At 37.5% G+C, this 27,734-nt stretch overlaps 2 protein-coding genes across 2 annotated transcripts; one reads left to right on the top strand and one right to left on the bottom strand.

The window, feature by feature from the left end:
- The first annotated feature begins 407 nt into the window (after window positions 1–407).
- FAM162B (family with sequence similarity 162 member B) lies at window positions 408–10,768 on the top strand. The gene is made up of 4 exons (XM_065056724.1): window positions 408–748; window positions 1,200–1,311; window positions 4,149–4,257; window positions 4,485–10,768. Exons 1-4 carry the CDS (start codon window positions 436–438, stop codon window positions 4,581–4,583), a joined length of 633 nt encoding a protein of 210 aa, XP_064912796.1. The 5' UTR covers window positions 408–435; the 3' UTR covers window positions 4,584–10,768.
- On the bottom strand, window positions 5,408–27,668 carry KPNA5 (karyopherin subunit alpha 5). Its single transcript, XM_065056721.1, has 14 exons — window positions 27,522–27,668; window positions 24,460–24,593; window positions 22,050–22,151; window positions 21,868–21,967; window positions 20,972–21,066; window positions 19,994–20,125; window positions 19,227–19,315; window positions 17,915–18,014; window positions 16,220–16,383; window positions 15,076–15,154; window positions 13,983–14,108; window positions 12,691–12,818; window positions 10,849–11,027; window positions 5,408–9,059 (listed from the first exon to the last, which is right to left on the bottom strand). Exons 1-14 carry the CDS (start codon window positions 27,523–27,525, stop codon window positions 8,872–8,874), a joined length of 1,620 nt encoding a protein of 539 aa, XP_064912793.1. The 5' UTR covers window positions 27,526–27,668; the 3' UTR covers window positions 5,408–8,871.
- Between the last annotated feature and the right edge of the window lie 66 nt (window positions 27,669–27,734).

Genomic DNA, 27,734 nt, shown 5'->3' with positions numbered 1-27,734 from the left:
GATGTAAAACCCTTCCCTGTTCAGCGCATCAGACCCACTGCTGTTGAGACACTGGTATTGTACTGGCACAGGCTGATGTTTACTAAATATGTATTCCGTGCTGACTTTCCTGAATTATTTTTTTCAAGGATATGTTTGTACAGATTGTTTTTCTTTTTAATAAAGGTTTACTCTGTCCAGGATGTGATGGGAACAAAACGAAACAAAACAAGATTTGCACTTTAATTAAACAGAAAAGCATGTAATGAGAAATGGTATGTTTGAACCTTTCAAAAGTGGTAAAATGACAGAAACACGGATACGGGCAGGTCTGTGTTATGAAACTGAGTCCACCTTGTGTCGAGTCATGAAGCTGAACCACCTCGGGTGTTTTTTGAACCGACTTTTGACTTTAACGTCGACGTTTCTATGCTCGAGATGCATTAGGTGAGCAGGATGGCTTTTCGGGGGACCGCCCCCCCCCTTGCCGGTGGCTGCCCCGCCCCGCCTCGCCTCCGGGCGCGGCTGGAGGGGGCCTGCGGGGTGGGGACGGGCGGGGCCGGACCGGGACCGGGGCCGCTCCCGCCGAGGCAGAGGGTCTCGCTGAGACAGAGGGTCCCGCCGCTCCGCGCTGCCCTCGCCGTCCTCGCCATGCTGCCGGCGCGCCTCCGCCCGAGACGGCTGCTGTCCGCCGCGCCGCTCCGCCTGCCCGCCCCGCGGGGAGCCGCCGCCGGCGGGGAGCCCGCCCGCAGCCCGGGCACTGCCCGCGGTAAGAGGCTCTGCCCGCCGCGCCGGGAGCTGGGAGCGGGGGGCTGGCAGCGGCGCGCCGGCGGCGCGTCGGGGTGCGCGGGGAGGTTTGGCGGCGGACGGGCGGCTCGGGACCGCGGCAGATTGGGGCTGGGACTTCCCGGCGGCCGGGTCCGCACCGTGGCCGGCACGGCAGCTCGGATGCTCCCAGTCGCTCCCCTGCTGGCGTGGGTGCCCCCACCCGCGGGCTGCGGGGAGGTCGAAACAGACCCATAGAGATTCCCTTTGCATGCAGGGGTTTTCAAAACCCCTCGTGGTGATAACTCCGCATAACGGAAACCTGGAAGTTTAATCCCCTAATTATTCTTCCAACTACCAGGACACGCAGGGGTTTTCCCCCTCCACCTTTACTACCACCCATCATTCACTCTCAGTACATGATTTGACTAAGTGTTTTTTTACTAATCTTTAAGCTGAGCAGGCTCACAAGGTGGTTGCAAGTTACAAACCTTCCAAGTTTGACAAAAAAATCCTCCTCTGGACTGGACGTTTCAAGACAGAAGAAGATATTCCTCCAAGGATCACGTAAGTGCTCTGCTCTTGTCCAAGGGGAACATGGAGCTGAAGGGAAAGTGGTGGCATGATCCTGATCTAAAACTTTTCTGCAGAGTTTGAACTAGTCAGTTTTTCAACACTGAAAACTTGGAAACAAATTAGAGGGCAAAAGAATTTCCTGTCCTGGTTAGAGGTTAAGATGAAAAATGTTCTTTGCTGCGGTCCCCAGAGCCTGAGATTAGGAACTAGATCCATCTGACTAGACAGCTGTGGTTACAGTTATGTCCTGGCTTGTTTATTTTGTTTATTCCTAATGTGTGCTCAGATAAGGATGTTGGTAAACAATATTTTCTGCTTATAGCTCCCATCAACAGTTCTACAGGAGCTGTCATTGAATGATTACATCAAACAAATTATGATTTATTGTAGAATTTGAGGAAAAGTAGAAAAAGAGGTTATGAGAGAAACATCCTCCACCAAGGAAAACCAAGTACTTGACATAGTCTTAGCCTCATTCTTGTAGACCCACTGGACTAGGTGATCTTTGAAGGTCCCTTCCCACGCAAGCCATGCTGATTCTGTGGTTCTCAGGCTCGCTGGAAGCTGTCATCCCCCAAGGGAGCCAGTCACTGAACACATGAAACCCCTGTGATGTTAATTGCTGCCTTTTTCTTAGGATGTTTGATAGTGTGTTAGATGTCTCTCTCCAGGACACTACTTTTTATCATTGTGGTAACTCCCTGTCGAGGGTCTAACGTTGAGCACAAGCAGCATACAGAGCTGTGTCGTGCAACAGGTTCAACCTCTGCCTGTTCCTGCTGGTTCCTGATGGTTTCACTGATGTTTCTCGAGCTGGACGGTGGCTTCCCACTGTCCCACGTCTCTTGGGCTGTGTCAATTCCACTATCTTCCCCTAGAGAAAGGTTCAGACAGGTTGCAGCAGCTTTAAAAGCTGTTCACATCATCTGGAAGTGTTTATAAAGACACACACTTTCACCAGTCCATACACATACATGCACACAAATTGCTCGTTTCCATGCCACAGCTGGCCTGCCAAGTGCCTGTCATCTCTTTGTGCTTTCTGGGTGAACAAAGTACTTTTAGAACTGTAAGATCATAAATGCTAATACACCAGAAGTGAATTGTGAGACATTGAAGCTGAACTGTCATTGCTTTAATTATTAAAAAAAAAAAAAAGGCAAGATAGCCTGTAAACACAATCTAGCTGCTGAAGACAGTTTGTGCTAAGGGTCAAATCTGCAGTCCTTATTCAAGGTTTTTTTGTTTGATTGCCTTTTTTAAAAAAAAAACAAACAACAACAAAAAACAACCAAACAAAAACCAACCAACCAACCAACAAACCAGCTGTTATTGACTTCAGCAGAGGTTTACCCAGAGACTTGATTAAGGATTGAGTAGCAAATGCCCTAATGTGCAATTAAGGAAGAACATAATCAGGTCTGTTTTCCTTAAAGCAGAGGCAGAAAGCAAGGAGAAAGTGACAATCTGCTTCAGAAAAGTTTCAATTAGTGCATTGTGAAATATGATTAGGCTAATAAACCAGGCTAATAACATTCATGGTTTTACTTTTGTTGCTACAAATGGATTAGTGGATTAATGATTTTATGTGCTAGTCTGATGTGTGTGGTTTTTATTTTCATTTTTGAAGATGATGTATGTTTACCACTGCAGAAAACAAAAGACGTTACTTAGAATTGCAGGCGTTGTCTGCCCCATCCCATCACTCATCCTCTTTAAAGTAAAGCTAAGGGCTTTTTGGGGAAAGAGATCATTACAATATCTTCATTCACAACATAAAATTAATTATTTATGCAAGTATCCTTTTTGCTTATATATATGTAGATCCATAACTATATATGATGTATATTTATATTCCAGATCTTATTAATATATATCTTTACACATATAAAGCATTCCAATGTGATTTACGAAAGGAAAATAGCGCAGAGACAACATTATAATGAATATCTTAAGAACTACTGCCAAGTATAATGTCTGGCTCAGAAAAGGACCTAGCTGAAAGTTTTGGGATGATTTTAGTGATACGAAGATTTCCTGTACTCCAGGTTTTTGGGATACGCACCTTACTGCTGCTCAGAGCAGAGGAGGGTGGAAATGGGAGCAGAACCAACGCAGCGTGCTGGGCCGTACAACACCTCTTGCAGCAACTACCTCCAAATGCAGGGCAGAAGTTTCCTTCACTTTTGCCTTTAACCAGCAAAAATAATCATGTAGCTTGTTCTTGTTCAGGCATCTGCTCCTGTAATAGCAAGGAGGCTGACATCAGCTGCCAACTTTACAAAAAGCTGCTGTTTCTCTAAAGAACTGACTAAAAAAGTCTGGCTTGTAGTAGTGCAAATTCTGTTTTAATCACCTGCTGAAGCATGTGAAGTTCCTAGCCCACAGCATACTGGTTGCCACCTGAACAGGTTAGACGTGACAGTAATTAATTTCCAAGGTTAATTTTGAATAAAGTTAACTTGCTCGCACATCTGGTTGACACCATGTACACTTTTCCGTCTGTCAAAAATAGATAAAAATCTCTTAAATTTCCAGAGTTTAAGGTATGATTTCTAGTATACTTACCCCAAATACTTAACTGCAAATATTTATTGCATTAACATTTTTTATCCAGCTTAAAAAAACCCCAGCAAATAATTTAATCCATTAAATGTTGTTTATTCACTGGAAATGGTTTGGGGTCAGAAAATGCAAAGTTCTTGGGTGGTACATAACCAATCACAGGGAGCTAGTTCTATTGTTTTTCAATGGTGACACTACACCTGCGATGCTCTGGAAACGCTTCACAGTTTTGTAATGATTCAATTCAATAACTTTAATTTCAGGCCAGAGATGCTAGACAAGGCAAGAAACAAAGCTCGAGTTAAAGCTTGTTACATCATGATCGCGCTCTCAGTTGTTGCCTGTTTTGCAGTGATTGCCTCAGCTAAAAAGGTGAGTACAGTGCTAATCAACATGTAGCAAACTTAAAAATTATGCAATTCTGTGAAAAGTAGAGAAATCTCAGCAGCAGTGACTTACAGCTGCTCTTTTAGCTGACCGATGTTCCTGTCACCCCGACACCTAAGTAGTTGCTGGCTGTTCCTGAGGCTGGGCAGCTTTCCCCAGGAGCATGGTTACTTGCACCACACTACTCTTAAGTAGATGTTTTATTTCCACAGGCTGCGGCACGTCATGAGTCCTTAACGAGGTGGAACATGGCAAAGAAGGCCCAGTGGCGGAAAGAGGCAGCACTAGCAGCGGAGTCGAAGACCAAGTAACGTGCTTTGAAATGCCCAGTGTCCTTGTAGGAGCAAAATTAAGTCTTGCTGAGAGATATCAGTGAATTTCACCAGGAAAAGGGAACTGTAGTATTGCACAGACTGGAGCCAACAAGGGTAGTTACAGGATCACAAAATGAAATGAGAGATATTCGATGTATTTGTTGCAAATTATTAAAATTAGAATGTAAAAGCAGTAATTAATTTCAAAGGAGATGAGGTAGATTCCTAAGAATGTCATGTATGGGGGAGCCACGTTTCCACTGTCTGTCTTAAAAGCTTTCTTTCAGGCTTATCTTGAGCTGTTACACAGATAAGAGTTCCTTACAGAAAAACTAGCTCTATTTTATAATAAAAGGTTAAACGTGGCAAAGACCAAGCAGTAGCAGAGGTATGAAAACTGTAAAAATATGGAGACTTATGCAATTCACTTCTGTAAATCTAAATAAAGAACAAACTATAATCAGCCAGGATATTACAAATCTTAAACACCGAGAAGAAAAGGTTCAGAGAAGGGAAGGGAGGGGAAAGGGCCTGATAATTCCACGAATTTTCAAGTCCCTATAAACTTCACGGGAATTCTCAAAGCGCTCAGTTCTGCAGGCAGAGACAGGACTGTGATTATTGTACAAGTGTATGTTTGGTTAGATATTGACAAAACACATTTGAAACCCAAAAGTTTTCTGTCTGGTGAAAGTGTGTAGTTTTACAGTGCAGAGATAACCCAGTTTGAATTCACTTGCCTGAATGCTGTATTCAAAATGGCATTTGTGTTTTCTAGTTTTAGGAAGCCACACTTATTGAAACACTAAATAAATACAAGAAACATGTAAAATAGGTTTTATTGGTTTCTGCATGGTATTTGGAGATTTAACATTCCATAATATTGCATACTACTCATATGTGTTCTGTTACAGTAATGGGCCTTTGGCCTGGATTTAAAGATGCACTATTACTATTGGAAGTTAGTATAGGTATTTTAGTTTCCACACATTATATGAAGATATTGTGCCACAAGTAACTGAAATTTCTCATTCCAGATTTCAGTGAACTCTTGGAGTCAGAGTTAAACTTCACCTATCAATTTGCAGACCTATTACAAAAATCCTCAGCTGTACAATTTAAAAAATTTAAACTGAGAACTAACCCTGGAGGAAAGACAATAGTGCATCTTTTCTATGTTTTTTTCAAAGACAGACCCAACAATAAATATTTTCCAGTTGCAAACTTGTTCTACAGCTAACGTATTTCTGTGCCAACATTACTATCTTCTGATTGCTGCTAGCAACAGTGTCTAAAGCAAATACTAGAAAATGAAAAAGCTGTATGAACCAGTCCTCAGACAAAAGTGCAATTATGAAAAAATTAGATATGATTCAGTGTATCAACAGTAGGGAACTAAAAAAATCTTATGCTTTGCATAGTTGCATAGATTAGATAGTTAGTATTCACATTTAAACAGAACAAATGGTACCCTTTTAACCCAAACCAAAACAACCAAAACCCTGTACTTTTAAACAGACTTGGTAACTGACAGGGCACTTCAGATTCCAAATCTTAAAGAGATTTTCTTGTCTTGGTTACTTCTTTCTTTTTATCCACACTGGTTTCATCTGTTTAGGCAACATCATCATATTCATTCCGCTGTCTGCAAATGACTATACCAGAGCTGACCTCAAGTCATCATCTGTTTTTATATTGTTCATTTATTGCTTTTAACAAAGCGTATTGTAAACCCACTGATAAAATAGGAGAGGCCATCCTATATGTTTATCCTTTAAAGAAGAATTTTCATTATTATTTTTTAAAAATTCTAGGGTAAACCAAATGTTCAGTTTAAATAATGGTTTTCAGTAGCCAAAGGCCATCCATTTTAGTTCCCTTTTAAACTGTTACATTTAAATGGATCAGAGGCATGAAATACAGTTTATCTAAATGCATAAAGTGCAGTCACTAACCATTCACACTTAAATTGCCACAAAACTGAAGACATTCTTTCAAAACAAATATAATACTTTAAGTGTCCCCTCTTTTCTGAATTTTCAAGTCTTTTAATCAAGATTTTTATAGTTCAGATTTGGTTTAAATTAGAGAGGCTTATAAATGCAATTTTTACAGGGTTTTCCAAATAAAAAGCAGGCACAGCTGGTTATGTAGTATTATCAAAAGAAGGTTGTTAGAAAGAACAGAATACCCTGTTACCTGAATAATTTTCTTACATTAGAAGAGCATTGAAATTCAGCATTTACTAATAATCCTGGTAGGTTTCCATGACTGTTACCCTGTACTCTGAACAGATGGGGGGAAGGAAGGTCAGTATATGAAAATTTAAAACTATGGGAGTAAAAAGGGCACGAATACAATCATCTAACATTACATGAAAATTTGGCAGCTGTACTCAGTATTATCATGCTATTCAAAACTCTTGTATGCTGTACAAATCTAGGTTTCAAGTGTCACTTGCTAAAATATCTCATTATTCAGAGTTCATAAAGTAAGAGCACTCTTATATACACTTCTTACACTTCCATCTTCCACTAAAAAGAGGTTTCTTCTCTCCCAGTTACACCTTAGTCAAAACCGACCATTAACCTTAGAAAATCCACTTCAAGTCCCACATTCAATTACAATATGGTATATATTGCTGTAACAAAGTTAAACATCTTAAAAATCTTAACTTGCATGTAAAAAAAATTCTAAAGATAAAATGGTACTGTAAATGATACCACCTTTAACCTGTATTTTTCAGTGCATTAAAATATTGTTTAGTGACAAGCACAGTGCCATGGGGTAAGTAATCTGAAGTTTAAACTGGAGCTGTTTATGAAGCATGAAATGCTCTCATATGTCAAAGATTTCACTTAATCCAGGAGTTAATACATCAATTACAGGTTAAAAAAAATAATCATACTTTAGAGTTAACCCAAAGTACTAATTTCTCCAAATGAGATGTACTACTAATATGCCAGAAACACTAATTATATGCAAGTCTAAGCAGAGTATACATTTTTCTGTATTCAAAACTATTAGTGTAAATACTAGTATTCTATTTCTTTTAGTGTTTAACAGCAAACACTGTATATTGTAGAGCCTACATATTTAGATGACAGTAACTTCTAGCTAGTTTTGCTGTCCACATACTTAATGCTATTTACAGTACAACAAACTTTTCCTTCAACTGGAGTGATTCGCTATTCATTCTTCACTGCAGTACTTCTATTGCCTTAGCAAAAGAAAACCAAGTTAGTAACTTAGAGAACAATTCAAGTGGCGGTAGCATATTTGGTCAAAAAAAAAAAGTAACACCTACTGTCTAAACTTCTAAGAAGCTACTGTACTAGAAAGGCAAACATCACAATGTTTCTCAAACTAAAGCGGTGTTACCACAGTTTGACAGGAGACAGCTGTAAACTCTCTGCTTGGTGGTTTGTGCATATCACCATCTCTGTCATTCATAATCACAGCATTCTTGTGGTAACTACAGCAACTGCTTTCACAGCAAAGTACTGTCTTTGTGGCTGACTTTTAATGCCATTTAGCAGCTTTAATTACAGAGCCAACATCAAATGACCAGCGAGCTCCCTGCTGATTTCAATTTGAAAACCTCTGAAATAGTCCTCTTCCCACATAATTCAGAAAAAGCTTTTAAATATATTCAATATTATATTAGGTAATTAGCATTATATATGTATATCTATTATGTCTTTAAATACAGTTTATAATTAAATTCCAACAGTGTGTTGTAAAGTAAGTAATGCATAAAAGTTTCACAATTTAAATAAATATTTTTCACATTCCAATTCAGCTTCTTACAAGCTCATCTTTATTTCATGCCTTAGTTCTGAAGCAACGTTTTTGCTTCAATACAAGAGGTAGATTTAATAGAGACTGGGCAAGTCAAGCCTACTGCCAAAAATACAACTGTCAGTAACTGTATTGCTGATATGCAGTTTGAGACTACGTGGAAAATTCAGAACCACTACCTAAAATCCTACCAAGTCTTAGCTTAACAGTTCTTGTTGAATCACATTTAATGCTTTACTTTAGACATGATTACTCACAGTTGTTTTCTGTACATATGAGATAATGAAAAACACAAATACAAAACAAAAAACAGTTGTACCTAACAGAATATATAAAAGTGCATGAGCTGCTTCTTCATCTATTTCTGCAAAACATATTCAACTTTTCCTCTAGCTTTGGCCATAAAGAAAAGACCTCTGGGGAGAAAAAAAACCCCAAAACCCAGCAAGTGTTTACGTTTTACAGCTGTCTTCAGTTCAGTAGTTTACAGCTGAAACCCCTCCATTGGAGCCTCCTGCTGTTGAAACACAAACTGCTGCTGACTTTCATCCACCTGAGGTGCAATACTGGAGTCCTCTTCTTCAACACCAAAGTAATGCTCTATGAGTTCAAAAGCCTTTTGGTAGATCTCTTGGTTTTCATGCCTCTGAAGGAATTCGATTTTATCAAGTCCTAAATCCAAAACAAAACATTTTGAAAATCTAGTTGCTTAAAAGAATGATGAATTCAAAGGAAACATAGTATGAAAACTTAGTGGTATTTCTTAGATCAAAAAATGGAACCCCAAATCATTCTCATTTCATTTGATATCACTGATTCTTAATTTCCTAAGCCACGTATTTCTAATCTTCATTCTCTGCAGTCCAAACTAATTTTAAAACTATGTTAAATGTATATCAGTTAGATTCTTAATTTCCTAAGCCATGTATTTCTAATCTTCATTCTCTGCAGTCCAAACTAATTTTAAAACTATGTTAAATGTATATCAGTTAAACTAAGGAGAAGGAGGAGGCTGTACTATCTACAGAGAAATATGCCATGCCTACAAAGGAATTGTATCTGTATAGAATTAAGATAGCATAAAGCTGTTTGCTATAGCAATTTTCAATATCTCCATTTCTTTTCTTTTACTCCTTTTGCCTTCCCCAACACTGAACTCTACCCCCTATTATGAAGCTGTCACTGAGCAGAGTTCAGTATCTTTTTTCAAATTCAAGATTTGAAGATACTAGTTTCCAAAGACTTACTGTTTGCAAGCTAGAGGACACAACCTCTGTTCTGCTGTCAGAATTAAGTGCTTGGCAGTCAGCTGATTCAAAACTCCTTTTTAACTATTTAAGACAATTCTGTTTTCTCTTAAGATGGATTAGAAAGAGTTCATATGATCCCTTCTGGTGACTATAGAGGCCAAAGCAATGAGAGTGACATAATCAGCTGTTTCCCCTACTGAACTTCCACTCCACAGCTTCAGCAGCCTACACTTAAATGGTAAAGGAAAAAATGAACCTAGACATTCAATAGTTGAAATTGTGAACAGACTCAAAATCTGGAACAGAATAAATTCCATTAAAGTATTCAGTACTTTTTCCTCTTAGATGTCAGACTGCAAAGTATGCTGTCTGAGTATGCACTTGATTTTAGAAATGCAACTCTAACAGGGAATTTGGATTTCAAGGCTGCTTTACAGAAGTCAGTACCATTTAGCCAGATATAGTGCAGTCAAGTAGAATTGTTATTGGCAGTTCCTGAAACACAAATGTCTGCCAATTCTGTTGTCAGACACCATGAAAATTCAAGTCTCCGTAAATTACATCAGATTCGTTATTGAGACAGTTTTAAAGTTAAATCGAAAGTATACCAGTCACGAAAGTCCACAAACATCATTTTAGTTTTGATACCCTGCCTTTAAAATGTGCTTTAATTCAACAGGTCTTACAAGAATAAATAGAACAAAATACTTTCAGAAATAAGTACAAACTTATTTAATTTCATGATCTGAAGCTGATTTTTCTATTACTGATATTTACTACGTTAAAAAGTGATAGACTTTGGGAGTAAGCAAAAAACCCTCTGATCTTGCATCTCTATTGGTAATGAAACGATACCAAATGGGACTATATGGTTAAAATAATAAAACTATATTTAGGACTAGCTGATAAACTTATGCAAACCATGGCTCCAGCAGACTAGGATATCTGTGTGTTAAATATTTCTGAGAAAGTTTCTCTAGAGGCACATTTCATAAACTGACCACAGACAAAAATATCCACAGGTTTTCCACATTTAACAACTTTTTCCACCATGTTAACGTTACTTAATTGATGATGCTTCGATATCCACTTATGCTTGAAATAAAAATTCTACTATTAAACTTGCCTATACATGGTTCACAATGGTTTTGTTTTTACAGCTTGAAACAAAGAAGTTCAGGTATGCAGTTTTAAAAGAAGTAATTTCTTACCATATGCTTCCTCTATAAGGGCACAATAAGGATTAATGCCCATTCCATTTTGCTTAGACTCCTGTTCTCCAAGACGCAGAATATTTTCAAGTCCATTTAAAGCCACTTGTACTATTTTTGAATCCATCACAGTCAGGAGGTCACAAAGGGGCTTGGTACAACCAAGTGCTACCAAATACCTTTATAAGAGCAGAAAAAAGAGGGGGGTGGGGAAAAAGAAAGGACTGTTAATCCAGCACATTTATTCTGACATGCCTGTCTATCACTATTGGTCCTTAATTTTGCTAAAAGAAGTGGCTGGCTTAAAAAAAATTCTAAAATAGAACAGAAAGATAATCTTAGTCTGAAATTCAATAAATAGTCTAATTCATCCTAATAAGAAAATTTAATGTGCATGTTCCTAACTGGAGTTTGGAATTTGTAGTCTTTTCAATTCCGTTTCACCTATCTTCTTCAGATGGGTTTAACTGAATAGAAGAAAAGAAGTTAGTTTTAGCAGTAAGTTCTTTTCTCAGACATTTAAAATTTTGTAGTGGCAAAAATGCCAAGTAAACACATTAGAGACAGATAAGAACACTGGACACTGCTCTATACTAACACAGTCCACAGTAGCAGCCCATTGACCTATTAGCATTACCTACTTTAAAGGAAGAACATAATTGTAAATACATAAAAGATATTTGTATTCTGAGTACCCTTTTCCTTTTCCCAATTTTGCACAAAATGGTGTAGGAACTTTGAAAGTCAGAACCTGTGTCCTTGTTTCTAGTGTGCAAGTAAAATAAAGAGAGTAATCTCTGCCAGCACCAGAAGGTTGCTTAAATATAGTTTACTTAGGGGTTTTAAATCATCCCTCAGTTAGATAGCAGTTAAAATGGCAAAAATGTCACGACATAGATAATACATCTGTATTCTGTGACAAGAAGCTACTTCTATGGTACTACATGCACATCTACTGTTTGAGAATACTGAATTAAAATTTATTTGAAATACACTAAATTTTAAGTTCTCACATTCTGCAAACAATCATAGTAACAGCAATAAAAAAAAAATTAAGAAACTTTCCTTAACTCCGGTAAAACTTAGTGGTTATAAGAAAATGAGGATTGTTTACATTTCAAATAAATCAGAATTCACTTATTGCAACAGATCTCCCCAGGGTGCTGGAAGACTTACCACATCACTTTTAGTTCTTGTTTTCAAATAATACACTGTCAGTTTTAATCCATTTATCAACTACTGATTCACACTGATTGCTATGCTGATGGTTTTCAGAGAAACCAGAGAGTATTTTATTCCAGTCATTCAAGAAGTCCAATCTTTGCAGCGTATAAATAGCTGTTGACAGTAACTTTTAATCAAATCAAATTTTGAAAAAGGAGTTCAGGTATCTGTTTTAAAATACTGATAGTGGGTTTAAAATACAGGAGGAAACCACTAAAATTCCTGAAGTCTCTCCACAAAAAGATACAAACCCATCGTGTAAGCTTTTGAAACAAGTCTCCCAAAAATTTCCATTTTCAAATACTGAAATTGTTCATTAACTGTTCCAATTGTGTTTGACAATCTAACATCAACTCTGGAAGATAACCTTGTGAAAGCTTTAGGTGTAATATCACTGAAACAAAGCAGTATCAGTCAATTTGTTATTAAGTCTACTGCATATATTTCATTCATTTTTTCTGGATTTCTACATGTTTAGTCTCTGTACAGACAGAGTTTCAATGAATCACAGTTATGGTTAGGATTTTCTTGCTATGTTTGTCAGGATTCAAATGCAGAAATAAAAATACCTTCAACAAGACGCTTTGGCAGAGAAAACGTTAACATATACAAATTTACCTAATCTGTTCAGGGGTTCCTCCTGATGTCGCATTAGTTATGGCCCATGCTGCTTCTTTTCTGGTGCGAAATTCAGCTTTCTGAAGAATTTCAATCAGTATTGGAAAAATATTTGCATCTATAACAGCCTAAGAGGTGAAATTATAATATTTTGTGTTAATTAATATTTAGTACATACTGAAAAAGAACATTAATACCCTTCACTACAAGAATCAGTGATGCCTGCTGATATAAAAGTAAACAACGTTTTGTTAGAAAGCACCACACTAACTAGAGCAACCAAACTGAAATTCAGAACCACTCCAACCTTGCACTGCAGCAGCCAGAGTATTTTCTTTCTTGATTATCTCTGCCTCTAGTGGACAGAATACTGCTTTCTGGATATGCCCATTTAAAAATCATACAACAAACACTAAACCTGAGGTTTTGAACTGCAGATCAAGCCTGAGAACAAAACTTCACTTTGTCCATTTTGTTCATGTTTGTGGTCTCCACAGAAAGACTATGTCTATAATTGAAAACTGTATTATACATTTGAAATGACATCAAGAAGTAACATTTTCATCCCTGACTGAAGCATAAGGGGAAAAAAAATCATATTGAAATATGTACTCTGATTCAGAATTCTCATTTTGTCAAACAGAACCTTTTTTCAGGTAACTCCAGACACCTGGAGCAATAGTCAGGATGTAGTAGTTTCCACAAGAACACAACTCAGTATTGATGACATCATGCAGGTTTTTTATCCAAGCAAAATGTTCAACATTTCCAAATTGGCTGAATCATCCACTTTTCACTGGACTAATTTGTACAAGATGGTTTCAACTTTTAAAAAAGGAAAAATTGCTTATTACTTTAACATGTATATTACAATCCAGAACAAAACTAAAGAGAATATATCAGCAGATGATGCTCCCACAGGGAAAAATAACAACTATTGATATCAGATCTAAGAGAATATTTTAAGTACCCTTTCATTTTTCCTATAAGTATCAGCCAAATCCCTTTGACAGAAATGAATTAGTTTCTCTAGTAGAAATAATGACAGCTATTTTTAAAGTATTATTTTGTGAAGTTATTCGTAACAATCTTTCAAAATTTAGAAAAAAAAACATTAAAGTTAGGTAAAACTATAGACAGGACTAACGCAAATAATCATAGAATCATTTTGGTTTGAAGAGACCCAATGCAGAATGAATGTAGTATCTACATATTTCTCCTTGTGAAAGAAAGACAAGTGAGGTAGTAAAACAAAAACAAACCCAACCAAATAACAAATATACAGACTTTACCTGAATCTGAGCTCTGTTTCCTGCAGTAATATTTGAAACAGTCCAGCATGCTTCCTTTCGAATAGATTCCTTGGGACTACTAAGCAAGTGCAAGAGGCAAGGTAATGCAGAGCAGTTTAGAATCACCTAAAAATCATTTAAAAGTTGAAATTTGGGTTGTGCAATATACATACATAAAAGCAGATTTTGCAACGCATTTACACTACACAAAGTATGACAGATGATGTCCTGCAAAACTGAATGATGCTGGATTGTCTCGTCATTGACACTCCAATTTGAAAGAATCTGCCCTCAATTAAGTCCAGACCACAAGACTAAAGACAGCAAGACTAAAGGTTAGAATATGAATATGCTTAAGGTTCGAATACGAATAACTGAGAAGTGTAAATTCAGTTTGTATAGTTCTTTGTTCATTTGTTTTTGAAGAGACAGATGTTTTCTATTTAATTCCTTAGCAAAATCATCTCCTGTAGAGGTCAAAACAAATTAAATAGTCAAATTATTTCCTTATTTTCCCTTTACACTAGTTCTGACAGCTGTTTAGACCCAATTTTCTTTAAACCAGGACCTTAGTATTTCCTCCATGGCATCAAAATCAATTCCATTGACTAAAGACAAATCTTTAGAACAAACTGCATCAGTAAGACTATCATATACAAATTAATGGACAAACCAAATATGACCTTTGCTTACAAGCAAAAACTTTGACTGCATTTGAAGACTTAAAAAAGGGCATGCTAATAACTGAATAACTGAACCTTCACTGAACCTAAATAACCGAACCTTCACTAAGGAGGGAAAAAAAAAAGTTACTTGCATCATGAACGGGAAGCAACATTCAAGGTATCTTAGAAGAATAAAGCAATCCGCTGCCTATAATGATGTAAGAAAATGTTTATTCTTGCAGTAATTTTATGTCTAAAATAAGTCTAAACTGACTGTCAAATAAATAATGTAGATTTGTAGAGCGCCTCTTTTACTGCAATATGCAGATACCTGTACTAGATACGTATTTTGTCACAATTAATTTTTACAGAATTCTGTATTCATTTTTCCACGTGCCAATCATTTTTCTTAAATGAACCGGTCTTACCTGTGTTTGGATATCATCTCCAGTAACAATATTTCCAACTGCTCTTAATGCAGGGGATACCACCTTGTAATCATTATGCCTGGAGACAAATATTAAATCACTTGATATTATCAAGTGTTCAAGTATAATTTTACATTTTCAGTATACAACATTTAACTTCAGGTGCTAATTTTCCAATTACAGAAAACGCTACATTACTTCTTACACTTTTCCCCCTATTTAGCCAAATTTAACAACTACAAGCCCATAGCTGAATTGCTGAGTCAAGGAAAGGGCATCTCTATGGAACAACACAACTTGGAGCAATCTATTTGCCCAGCAGATTCATTTCACCCAGCTCAAGGATGATTTAATACATTTAATACATTTAATACTGCATTATTCAGTAGCCACAGAAACAGAAGGGGTTTTATTAGCTATATACTAAAACTTAGCAGTCCCCCTTTGTAAGGCATCTTTCCCCTTTTGTAAGCCAATAACCCTAGAAGTCAGTACACAAAGCCTGAAGTGTGAGGGAAGGAAATCTACTCAGCTGTGGTAAAGCGTCTGTAACAGAAAAAGCAGTCTCGCCCTTTCCTGAGAGCTGTACAAATGAGCTTTTCATGGGCAACTGTGCTGAGCTGCCAGTGCTGGGAACTACTATCCCTGACCTGCTCTGCCGCCCCCATGTGAACACAGGGATTTACTCTCCCTTTCTAGGAAAATAATGAACCATAAAACAGATATAGTGGAACAGTTCAAAAGTGGCACACGCCTGCCTCTGGACTTTGTGAGTCCAAGAACTGTCTGTGTTGCAACTACATCCCATAGAAAAGAAAACAAAAAGGAAGAGTGAAATTAAAAAAAAAAAAAAAAAAGCTAAGAAATTAGTTTACAATTCAAGCTTGGTCTTCTGTCTTCACCTTTCTATTCCTCCATGTAAGCGAAATTCTACACTAAGTTTTAAAGAATATAAAGGAATTCATTGGGAAAACCTTTTTCACTGTCAATCTCAGAAGAAATCCCAGAAGCCAAGCAACCTTGAAACCTTTTCATTTGCTTGCTGAGTGAATTAATGTTCATCACTTCTCACAAAATAAAAAACTCAGTTTGAATTCATGAATATTAACAGTACTGTAAAGACATTTATTAGGTGAAGACTTACATCAGCAGCTCTACCAATCTTCGACACACTCCAGAATCAATAACAGCTTGAATTTTATCATTGGGACCATCTGAAAGGTAAGAGAGGGCCCAGCAAGCATCTGCTAATACATCCGGGTCACTGCTAAACAACAGTCTTGACAGAACATTTAAGCAAGGAGCAACCTAGGTTAGAGAAAAATTTTGCATAAAATTAGGTGTTGCATTTTTTTCAGATTTCAGAGAACATTCTGCAAAAGCATAATGGTGAAAAACTATTTACTCTCAAAGCACAGGAGCTCATTTATGAATCAAGACATATGAAGAACACTTCCTGAATAAACGAGATATTCAATTCAAACTGGCAATTTGGATAAATTCTGATTCACAGCCTATTTATTCAGCGATATTATACTAGGTATATAACCGTTCAGCTTAAACAAAAAAACGCCTGCTTTTACAGGTAACCAGATGACCAGGAATTACTGATGCTTTTTTGAATCACTCAGGGAACAGAATTTAGAAGTGATTTTTTTTTTTTTTTTTAATTGGTGTCTTTGTAGGAGGACTGGAGGTTATTTGTAACAACCAATTTACAATTCCTTTACTACAAAGAAACTCAGAGTGATTCAGAAGTGACTTAACATTCACTGTACCAAACCAAACAAGCAACAGCTGACTTCCCTTCTCACTGCAACTCTCTGGCCTTAACCTCCTACAAGTTTCAAACAGAGCCAAATGAACAAGACCATCTTAGCACCACTTGGAACACTACAGGTTTCAGCTGTATGGCTTGGGAATTTCACATTCTTTGTAGAATATAATTCTTTATCTTGCATCAGTTACACAATTTAGCCTACTTTATATGTCCAACCGGTGCTATTGCAAAGGGCTTAAGCAGCAAGAAATCTTGTTGGTTTTTTACTACCAGAACATCATGCTACTGAAGGATGTAACTTAGGCAGAACAATTGCAACTGACATCAGAAATCCCACCTTTTAGTAGAAATCTCTGCCAGAACTACTAAAATGCAACAACAGTAATTACTATGCCATGAGGTAAGCTTCAACACACATGAACTGTCTCCAGATTATCTTTCATGATCCTTTAACCTCAGTCTCTTCTACCGGCATATCCAAAGTTCCATCTTCTAACGTCATTAAACTCACCAGAAATCAATTTCATACTGAAAATAAGGAGCTAATACTCCCACTAGCCTCTACAGTCTTATTATATTCAAAAGCACATACTGGAGTGAGGAGGAAGGGGAGAGTATACAGGCAGATCACCTTTGTCATCACAGTCTGTTTTAACTGCATCTGACAGAGCAGAAAACTCAACATTTTACTCCTGCAGCAAGCACTTGTAATCATAAAGTTAAAAAAAAAAAAAACAACTCACTCTTAACTCACATCTTCTAAAACAGTTCTGGAGAAAACACAGCCCAAAGGTGTTAAGACTGAATGTATTATTTGTCCATCATTTCACACCAGTGAATGATTACTGCATCTGACTAATTACAATCTCAAGTTTTTAAGTAATTTGATGTCAAATTAGATGATTTTGTGCAGATACAACAGATGGATAAGGCTGTGTGATTACATTAAAAAGACAAAATTGAGTCTATCTCCTGATTCAAAGATTCTGTGTGTTATAACATTACAAACATAAGTCTTCTTCAGCTCTCTGATTTCTCAAAATGAACACTTTATTATACCTTACTGAAGTCTGGAGGTGGGTTCTTTCCTCTACAGAGATTTGAGAGAGCCCAGACTGCATTTCTAGTTGTTGTAAGACGATTTGAATTTGTTAACAGTCTGTCAAAAAGAGATGACAATAAAAAAATAATAATTTCTTATTGAAAAGGCAAGCCTTTTTATGTCTATTATCACCAACAGTAACTCAAATCAGGAAAAGAAATCCTATTAAGGGGCACTAGTTTCAGTTTATTTCTCTTCATAACTTACATGCTGCAAATATTTTCTCAGAATAAACTGAATCTGAACAAATTATTTTGCATGGACATCTCATTTCCAAATCAAGTATATGCATACAAAATAAACTATTGCTCATATGAAAAAAATTCTTCAATTAATGTTTTCTGAAGGTCTTTAGAGGCACTAGGAGATGCAGCTCTCCCTTAAATTAATTTTGATGTTTTCATTCAGATAATGCAATTAATAATAAAAACAGTTGCATAAAAAGTTAGAACTTAAAAGACCTTCTAAAAAAATTAACACTTCACTGTTTTTGCTGAACAGAATGCGAAAAGATTCAACATATGAAAAATCAGGTTCATTTTCAGGTACATACCAAAATGTCTAAAACTGTTAATCCTTTAAATCCTCAAGGAAAGTAATCACATTCTCCTCTATCATTTTAAACTATTTAATGAATGTTTTAAAGCATTTGATTATTCTAAGCAAGAATGAATTTAACAAAATTTGTATCACGTAAAATTTTTCCCTGTGATGAAGCTGCCTTACATCCTACTGTAAGCATATAGTAAATGCTGCAATTATATTCCTAGTGAAGAGAAACCTTCTGGTGGAATGTAGCTCATGTAACTTAGAACTCATCTGCCAGCTCATCTCAACAAGCAAATGGATAGTGGAGCTTGGAGCTACTGGGCAAAGGTGAGGAAACCAGCCTACTGCCCAGCCAGCTGGAATCACATGAAGTGTGACTCCAATCATCACTCCCACTCTATATATCCAGAACTCTGAAAACACAAAGTTCTGCACAACAGAGAAATTTCATACCTGTGAAATAACACTTTTCTGTCCTTTAAAAAACATTGGAAAGCTTCCAGTCACAGACTAATTAAAGATATGCATAAAGCTCAAGCAATCCAAAACATTAGATTCATAGCAATATAATAATAATGATAATGATAATGATAATGATAATAAAGAAATATTCTCAATTTAGCAAAAAGCTTATATTCTTCTCAAATAAACTCTAATTTGAAGTTTACAGTTATCTACACCTATATGCTACAGTTAAGAGTATTAATTCACACTACTTACTCCAAGAGGGGCGGTAATATTCCACAGTTTAAAACAAAGTCTCTGCATTCTGCATTATCACCAGCAATGTTACCAAGAGCCCATACTGCCTTAAAAAGTAAAGCATCCAAGTGAATATAAACATGCTTGCAAATCAAATTTTACATATCATATATATTTTTACAACAAATATTACAGAATCAAAAAAGCAGTATCATTCCAAATACAACATTTCAGAAGACTACTGATTTCTATATTGCATTTTTTGAGAACTGACACAAAGTCAACTGCCTACACTTGAAGTCACCATTTCAAGGAAAGAAAGTCTTCTGTTATGAAAATATATCGATTAATGTGCTTTTCAATAAAAAGGATACACGCACACTTTTCATTGGTTACATTTGCTCACTATGTGTAATAGATCAAATAAAACTGCCTCAAAGTTGCAAATGATGTAATGTAACAAAAAATAAAGTTCAGGAAAATGTTAATGAAGACTGTAACATAGTAAGATGAAAGAGCAGAAGGATATAGGAAATAAAGCTACAAGACAACTTAGGGAAAAAAAAATCCACATTGTTTTATACTATATTCTTTCTATTAAGGTGCTTTACACCCTATCCACCTGTAAATGCCCCAATAGAAATGAGGTGCTTTCTTCAAATGACTCAGTAACATGAAATAAAAAACAGGTTCAAAGAAATCTGAAAGAATCAGAGGAAAAAAAAAAAAAAAGGGATCATAAATTAATTTTAAGGAATTATAAAACACTCCAAGAAAGCAGTTACCTGCTCCTGTACATCTTCATGTTCTGAACTAAGCAACTTAATAAAAATTGGAACAGCTCCCGTTTCAATTACAACTTTGGTGTGCAGAAAAGTTCCAGACGCTATGTTTGTCAAAGCCCAAGCTGCTTCGAACTGTTGAGGAGCACAAAGACCATGTTAAACCACACAGCAGTAAAGCTTAAATTCATGAAGAACAGTTTGACATGGGAGCTGCAGGGATTAATTTTCCAACTTTTTTCCTTTCTACTGAATAGTAATTGTTACTATTATTGTACTTTCTATTATATACAGTAATTGGCAATGACAAAATCTCTAGTTAATAAGCTCCATCAGTATGTAAATTATTTTTAGGTTTTGGCTTGCAGCACTAACTCTAAGGAAGTTTTCAAATCTCTGTTAACTAGTATAAATCCCTTTTGTTTATATTAACTCTTCTGGTATGAATGTACATAAGGCCTAAGTGCCATGCCATGGCACAAGTAGATAGAATTAGTTACTCCTACTATTAGTTATGTATCTTTCAACAATTTTCTAAAGGGGTTTCATACAAGCTTTTCAGTTTCCTGTATTGTTTTCTTCTTTTTTTTTTTTTCTTTAAGATTTCAACTGAGAAATACTACAATATAGACAAAATAAACCAAACAGATTCTGCTCACACATCGATGCTGATGATCTTAATATAACACTCTGGAAACTCTCTTGAACACATTCTGCTTTCAACACCCAAGTATTTGACCAGCTGCATACATAATCCTAAAGACTACTATGAAATTGACAAGAGTCAAGTCATAATTAAAGTGTCAATAAGTGACATTTTAGACAAATAAAATTTACAGCTTCGGTTGTTAAAAATAATTAAATTTGGTTATAAAAAAAAGAAAAATCACATGCTTTACAAAGCTGTTTTGAAGGGCTTCTAATCCCATTCCAAACTTCACATCAGTACCAGCCAAATTCACTTGCACCAGCCAAACTCACTTGCAGGGTGTAATTCTCATTCCTCTCCAGAAATTTCACAAATCTCTGTACTACTCCTGGTTTTTGTATGACTTCATCTATAGGTGGATTAGGCTCTAGGGAATAAAAAAAAAACAGACCACATTTGTGTAAGTCTAACAAAAAAGACCAAATAAAGTACTTTTCCAGTATGATGCAAAAAAATAATACAGTTCTCAATTCTTACAATAATTTTTAGCATTCAGTTATTTTAGTCTCAAATGAAGGAGCTAAACTTTTGACTGTAGAAGACTGCAGGATTATCTCCACAAAATACTGCAATTTAGCAAATACCCTATTATGTATAATAATAGTAACACATAATATTATCCACTGGCATGTCAGTAACTCATTACAAAACACTGTTCCCTTAGTCAGTAGCTCAGGTCAGTGGAAGGGCAATTATGATTAGATACTATTTTAAACACCCAACCATAACTTTACCTATCATGCTATACAAATACCAGCATTAATTTAAGACTGCATGCCTTACACTCCTAAGAAAAACAAGTTACAACTCCTCTTTGGCAGCTATGTAATTTTTCTACCCTCAAATACAGAACAAGAATCAGAAACTGAATCACCGCAAGTGCTGTAAGTAATGATAGTGTGCAGTTAATTACTGACCTAGACATTTCAATCAAAAATGTCCTTGCTTTTGTTACTTTGTCTGAAAGACTTAACATCAGAATAACGAAGCTTTCTGTATTTAGCCATTAGGTCGGAATAGATTTGGCACAGTTTCTCTATAAACAGAACTAGAAGTTTCAGCAAGCTGTATTTTGAAGTAAAACAAAACTAAAAGTTAACTGACTCTGAATAAAATTTGTAATAACAACACAGAAGGAATGAAAATAAAATACACAACGTTTACATACCTTTAGAGAGTAATTTTCTGAATTTTTGAGTTGCTGTGAGTTGCTGATCTGGATCATCTGAGAAAATCATCTGCACCATATCTACCGTAATAACTTCTTCCTAAAAACAAAAGGATGATTTATTATATCTAGTAGTATGCACCTTAACAGATAACATTCTAAACACACTCTGAAGTAATTACCTCTGGAATAGGTACAGTAGAGCTGACATCGGGATCCTGAATTGGACTTTCTACCATAGATTCTTCATTTCCAGGAAGAGAAACGTTTCGGCGTTTAAAAAGCTAAACAAGGCAGAAATTTTCAGAAGACATTAGAAATTATCAAAGAGTGGGTACTGATGACATACATTTGAAGAAGTGCTTTCACCAATACTAGACAAAGTATTTCAACTACTCACCTTCCTACTCACTCATGCAAATGGAATTCTACACAAAAATTTAAAGAACATACAGGAGAAAAGCACTACTATACTTGTATCTCGATAAACTGCACTGCAGGACTTCAAAGAGACACAAAAAACTGAAGTTCTTTTTAATTAGCAAAGATCCATGAATTTTTCCACATCTAAGGAAAAGCTATAAAACTTTTTACTCTTCTCTCTCTCAAAATCAGTATTGATTTTTAAGCAGGAAACAGTATTCTAAAAGATACTTTTTCCTCTTTTAGTTAATAGGCTAAAATCATACACATTGAAACAGCATTTGTGTTTCAGCATACTGCATTCTTCCCTTCAACAGAAGGACTACAATTTATGTACTTTCTTTGCATGACAATTTAACAGCAGCTATATTTAATATGCAGTTACAGAAAAATTAAAACAGAAACATTTTAATATAGTTACAGAAAAAATAGTGTAGCTTCAAGGTAAAGTTTCAAATTATGTAACATTAAACATTCTCTATGTCCAAAAATCACTTTAAAATTGGCTGCATGCACTGCCTATGCTCAAAATACATACAGGCACAACAGTATTTAATAAGCTATGTTTAATGAGTGCATCTTCATTTTCTGGCATACAAGCATAACACTCACATTAGCCTGTTTTCTTTGAGAAACCAAACCTACATTTTTACCTTTAATTCCATACTACACTTACAACCATTATTCTAGGAATGTCATGCTGGCATCTTCAAAAATAAATGTTAGGACCTCAGTTCACTGACTAAAAACTTCACCTGTAAGCATAATAATGAAACCTCTTAATAAATCCTTAAGATTTTGTCCTCTACGTGTCTACAGACACCTAGGTTTCTGCTGTTGTATATGCCCAAAACTGCAGAAGCAATTCCATGTTTGCATCAACCCATATTTCAGACAGGAACCTGAAACAAGACTTTCTCTCCCTTTTTCAACACACTTCTGGATTGGGCACAATCCTGGACAAAAAACAACTGCAGAATCCTGGACACAAACAAGGTTTACTTCCATTTAAACCCACAAAGGAAGAAGAAACTCTACTCTCCTTTTGGAAGACAAGCCATTCTTTCTAGCACTGAAGGACACAGAAGCTCGAAATGTATAAACTGTTTTTGCTTAGGATCATAGTCTATCTACCAGTTATAATCTCTTCTGGAACAAAAGCAGCCTCATTTCCCTGCATAAACTTGTTCTCCTCAGTTCAAGCAGAGCTGAAAAACACCAGTCCAGCAAATAAAGATCAAGGAGAACGTAACAGTATTCTAATTGTTACAAAAGTCAGTGTGGCAGAAGAAACACCTATTATTTTCATAATTTATCCAGGGAGTATTTATTACAAAATACGCAAACAATACTTTCAGCGGGAACTGCAATGAAGTTACCCATTGAAAGGCAAATGCTCCAGTATCATACTACTCCTCTCTGAATGAACTCATTTAAATTACTCTTCCATGCAGTAGTACCACTTTCCTAGGAGAAAGGTAAAGATTCCCAGCTCAGAGAAGACTGTGGGTCAGTGCCTGCGGACTCTCTAGGTTGTTGAGACAAATTCAGCCACTTTAGACCAAGCAGAAAAACAAACTACATTTCTTACTTTCCTGGGAAGAAACTAACAAATATTTTGGGAAAAGAAACTACCACAAACCATTAAATTATACAATGCTCCATGTACTTTGATCACTAAAACCCCAATGAGGACAACTGTGAACATTAGATGTAACAGTTCAGGGACCAACAATTGGTATCCACTTTACTAAGTTATTGCAGAGAAGCTCTTGGGCAATTTGAAGTATGGCTTTAGAGATGAAAATAATACTCTCCCTTCTAACAGCACAACTTTGGCCCAAACTCTAGAAGAGAATGCAAGGTTTCTAATCCTTATCGGAAATAGTATCCTTTAGCCCAGTCTTACATGTTTAAACCTAGACTCAGGACTGAACTTAAGACATGGGTCTCTCCTCTGCCCTAGTGACTTACGAGGGTTTCTGTTCACTTTTTTGTTTTATAACGCTGTCAAGAAGTAGCTGGTGCTCCCCAGGATTGCACAGAAAACAGACACTCAACCCGGCACTTTGAATTCTGCACCACAGGGGTCACCTGCTCAAGTCCTTTCACATAACTGAATTTAGCTTTGCAAGCACTTAACAGTTAGCATCTCACCAAGATACTTACTTGTTCTTCCCTTTTCTGTTTCCGAAGCTGGATTCCTTCCTCCTCTCTTCGTCTGCGCATTTCTTGGGGATTTAGTGCATTATTCTTGTAACTTTTCATTCTGAAGTTGTCTTTACCCGGGCTTGCCATGTTGTCTATTAAAAAAAAGAAAAAACGAAAAATTACTCCAAAAGGCCAAACCCTGAAAAGCAAACTTGCCACCTCTTATACTATAAAAATATCTACAGCAACAGCTATATATTCCTGTAGCTGCTTGCAATACCCAGTTCACCAAAAAAAATCTCCAAAGTAGGAATCAGAGATAAACCTTTGCCTAGACAGGTATTTCTAAACTACAGATTAAACTACAGATCATCTCAGGGATCAGATACTTCATTAAAGCACATAAGCTACTGGAAAAAGAAGTTACGGGTCTTATGAACGTGCGTTGGTTTGACTGAAAATGAGTCAATTTTCTTCATACAGTTAGAAACCTTTCTTTTTTGTAGTTAGCATGGTCATTATTTGGACTTAGTTTGAGAACAAGAGATAATAGAGTTAATGTTTTGAATGGCTCTGGTCTGAGCACCAAGAACATTCTGAGCGTTTTGGCCACAGGTGTGAGGCATCACAGAAGAGGGGCATGGATGGGGCAGAGTTTGACTGACATCCAGACTGATCAATAAGAATATTTCATCCCATTAGCATCATGATTCATTATTTAAGGAGAGTTGGGATCTTCTGGTCTCTCTCGCTTCTTCACCACCTTCACTCTTTTTGTCAGAGCCAGGGGAGTTCGGTTTGGGACGTTTAGTTCAGCCTTTTGCCATTTCAGAGAGGCCTCTGGGCCTTTCTGCCTTTTTTTTCTCTTTGGGATCAGCTGTTAGGGACCATGTGCTGCTTCCTGGGACTGGCTGCTCAGTGTGGACGGAGTTCATGAGGAATAGCCTTGTGTATCTTCCATCTTATACTCTATTTCTATTTTATATCTATATTTACTAGTATTGTATTAGTATTTTGTTATTTTATTAAACTGTGTTTATCTCAATCCAAGTTTCTCCCTTCCTTTTTGATTCTCTACCCTATAGGGAGGAGGGGGTATGGAGAGTGAGGTGAGTGAGCAGCTATCATGGTCATATTGCTAGCTTGGGTTAAACCACGACAATAAACTAAGAAACAAAAAGCAAAAACATTACGTTGCTAAATTTTTTTTCTACGTGTAAGTAAAGGAATTTGCTTCCTCCTCTCAAAAAGGAGACATTAAATGTATTAAAAAATAAGGCTGAATCAAAGAAAATCTTCAGTAATTACTGCTTCATTTAATAACTTATTACATTGTTTCTTTATTATTTTAAGATGCTTATCTCACAGACATAACAAAGGATCTAAAGGTTATGCTGCATTTCCTTCTAAACTTTATACACAAAAACAAGTTAAGGATCAACAGCATCCAGATAGGCATCCTCTTTTCCATTTTAAACCAAATGATTGACTCAATCTAATTAACAGCTCTTTTGATGGATTAGAATCATTAGAATCATTAGAATAATTTCAGACACATCAACTGCGAAAAGATGAAAGTGACAAAACATGATTCTGCCACTGAAATGATCAAACTGACTGAAAAAGGTTGTAACAGTACGGCACTAGTTTTTGAAGTTAAAATTGCAGCCTTCATCTGAGAAAACACTGTCAAAAACATTATTTAAAAGACTACATGAACTCTCACTTGTCTGAAATTCTTCTAGAACAAGAAAACATACATGAGAACATATGAACTACAGCTCTTGAGCTGCACAGAATTCTCAATCAACTTCCATGCTGGGACTGTTTATTTTTTTATACCAGCAGTACCAAGGACTGCTGAGCAATAAATACAGACTCTGAGTGGAAAACAGGCTGCAGACTTAGTCTGACATCAAGAAGACACCCTGAGGACTCAGCAGCCTATTTCACCCAAACACAATTGCTTTGAATGAGCCTTAGTAAACTACTGCCATCTCTGGACCACAATGCTAAGTGTGCCATCAACTAAAGCAGTTTTCTAGTAATCGTCATGTAACTTTTGAGGCACAATTTAAGAAGATCATTTTTTTCCAACTATACTACTGGCTTAACTAATCCTAGACCCTCACCACTTCCTTAATCATCCATGTCTCACTAATTTAGTTGCACCAATAAAACTGTCAGGCCAAGCAATGAACCAAACAAGAGCAGCATGCATTCAAAGTAACCCAATTTGGGTTACCAGCTCAATAAAGAGTTACAGAAGCAAAACTGGGAGGACGTGTTCATCAAAACTGTTTTCAAAAACTTACGAAATAACAGTTTTGTTCCACCCACAAGGCTCTTGGTATAGACATCATAAGGGCAAAAAGTCTCCAATGAATTCAGGCTTCACAACTTCTACATCTAGATTTAAAGAAGTCTGCATTTCTGCTCTGCAAAACTACACTCGTTTGAACACTAAATCCCTCCACCATCCTGCATCTCGCCCACTTGTTGTGCCCAGATTAAGACCTATCCTACTAACAGTTTTTTTTCCTCCCTGCCTACATAAGGCCCCTCAGGTACCGCGCCTGGCTCTGACACCGCACCCTCCGCGACCGGCAGCGCTGGGGGAGGCCGTGCGGGTCTCCAGCCACTACCCGCGGGCTTCACACCAGCCAGAACTCCGGCGCTGGGCCGAGCCGGACCGCAAGTCCCCTCGCTCGGCCGAGAGGACATCTACCTCGGCCACTGAGAGCCACCAGCCGAGCTCCTCACCCGCGTTCCTGGACGAGGAGCTGGAAAAGTCCTCTCCACCAGCAGCACGGCAGGGAAGCGGGAGGACGGCAGCCCCCTGACCGAGGAGGCAGTGGAGAACAGCGCGACAACACCGCATACCAGCACCGATAACCCCGGCTGGGGGGCCCGAGCTGCCGTGCGCGGCAACGCCCGCTGCTGCCCGCCGCCCCCGAGCAGGCAGGACACCGGCCTGCGCCGGGGAGCCTGACAGCAAGGAGCGCCGCACCCCGCCCCAGAAAGAGGCACAGCCCCTCCTCCCCCCATCTGCCGGCTCTCAGCTCTCCTCTCGCCCTCACCCATCGAAGCGAAGACACACGGCGCCCGCCGCCGTCCTCCAAGCGCGAAACCTCCGCTCCGCCCCGGAGCGCGGCGCCGACGGCCGATCGCGATGCAAGATGGCGGACGCCGCCCCGCCGCGCGCCGCACCGGCCTGGGGGGCGGGCCCCTTCGTTCCCAGCAGGCGCTGCGCGCGCAGCCACCCGCCCCGGGCAAGAAAACGACACTTCCCA

The sequence above is a fragment of the Columba livia genome, chromosome 3 (genome assembly GCF_036013475.1).
Source record: "Columba livia isolate bColLiv1 breed racing homer chromosome 3, bColLiv1.pat.W.v2, whole genome shotgun sequence".
NCBI lineage: Eukaryota > Metazoa > Chordata > Aves > Columbiformes > Columbidae > Columba > Columba livia.
The sequence above is the reverse complement of the archived record's forward strand: the minus strand, read 5'-3'. Positions and strand labels throughout refer to the sequence as shown.

Coding starts and splice junctions, on each gene's coding strand:
- FAM162B (XM_065056724.1), top strand. CDS start 436: ATGGCTTTTCGGGGGACCGCCCCCCCCCTTGCCGGTGGCTGCCCCGCC. Junction 1,312..4,148: donor GATATTCCTCCAAGGATCAC/GTAAGTGCTCTG, acceptor CTTTAATTTCAG/GCCAGAGATGCTAGACAAGG. Junction 4,258..4,484: donor TGATTGCCTCAGCTAAAAAG/GTGAGTACAGTG, acceptor TTATTTCCACAG/GCTGCGGCACGTCATGAGTC.
- KPNA5 (XM_065056721.1), bottom strand. Junction 16,384..17,914: donor CACCTCCAGACTTCAGTAAG/GTATAATAAAGT, acceptor TCTCTAACCTAG/GTTGCTCCTTGCTTAAATGT. Junction 15,155..16,219: donor AGATTGGTAGAGCTGCTGAT/GTAAGTCTTCAC, acceptor ATTTGTCTCCAG/GCATAATGATTACAAGGTGG.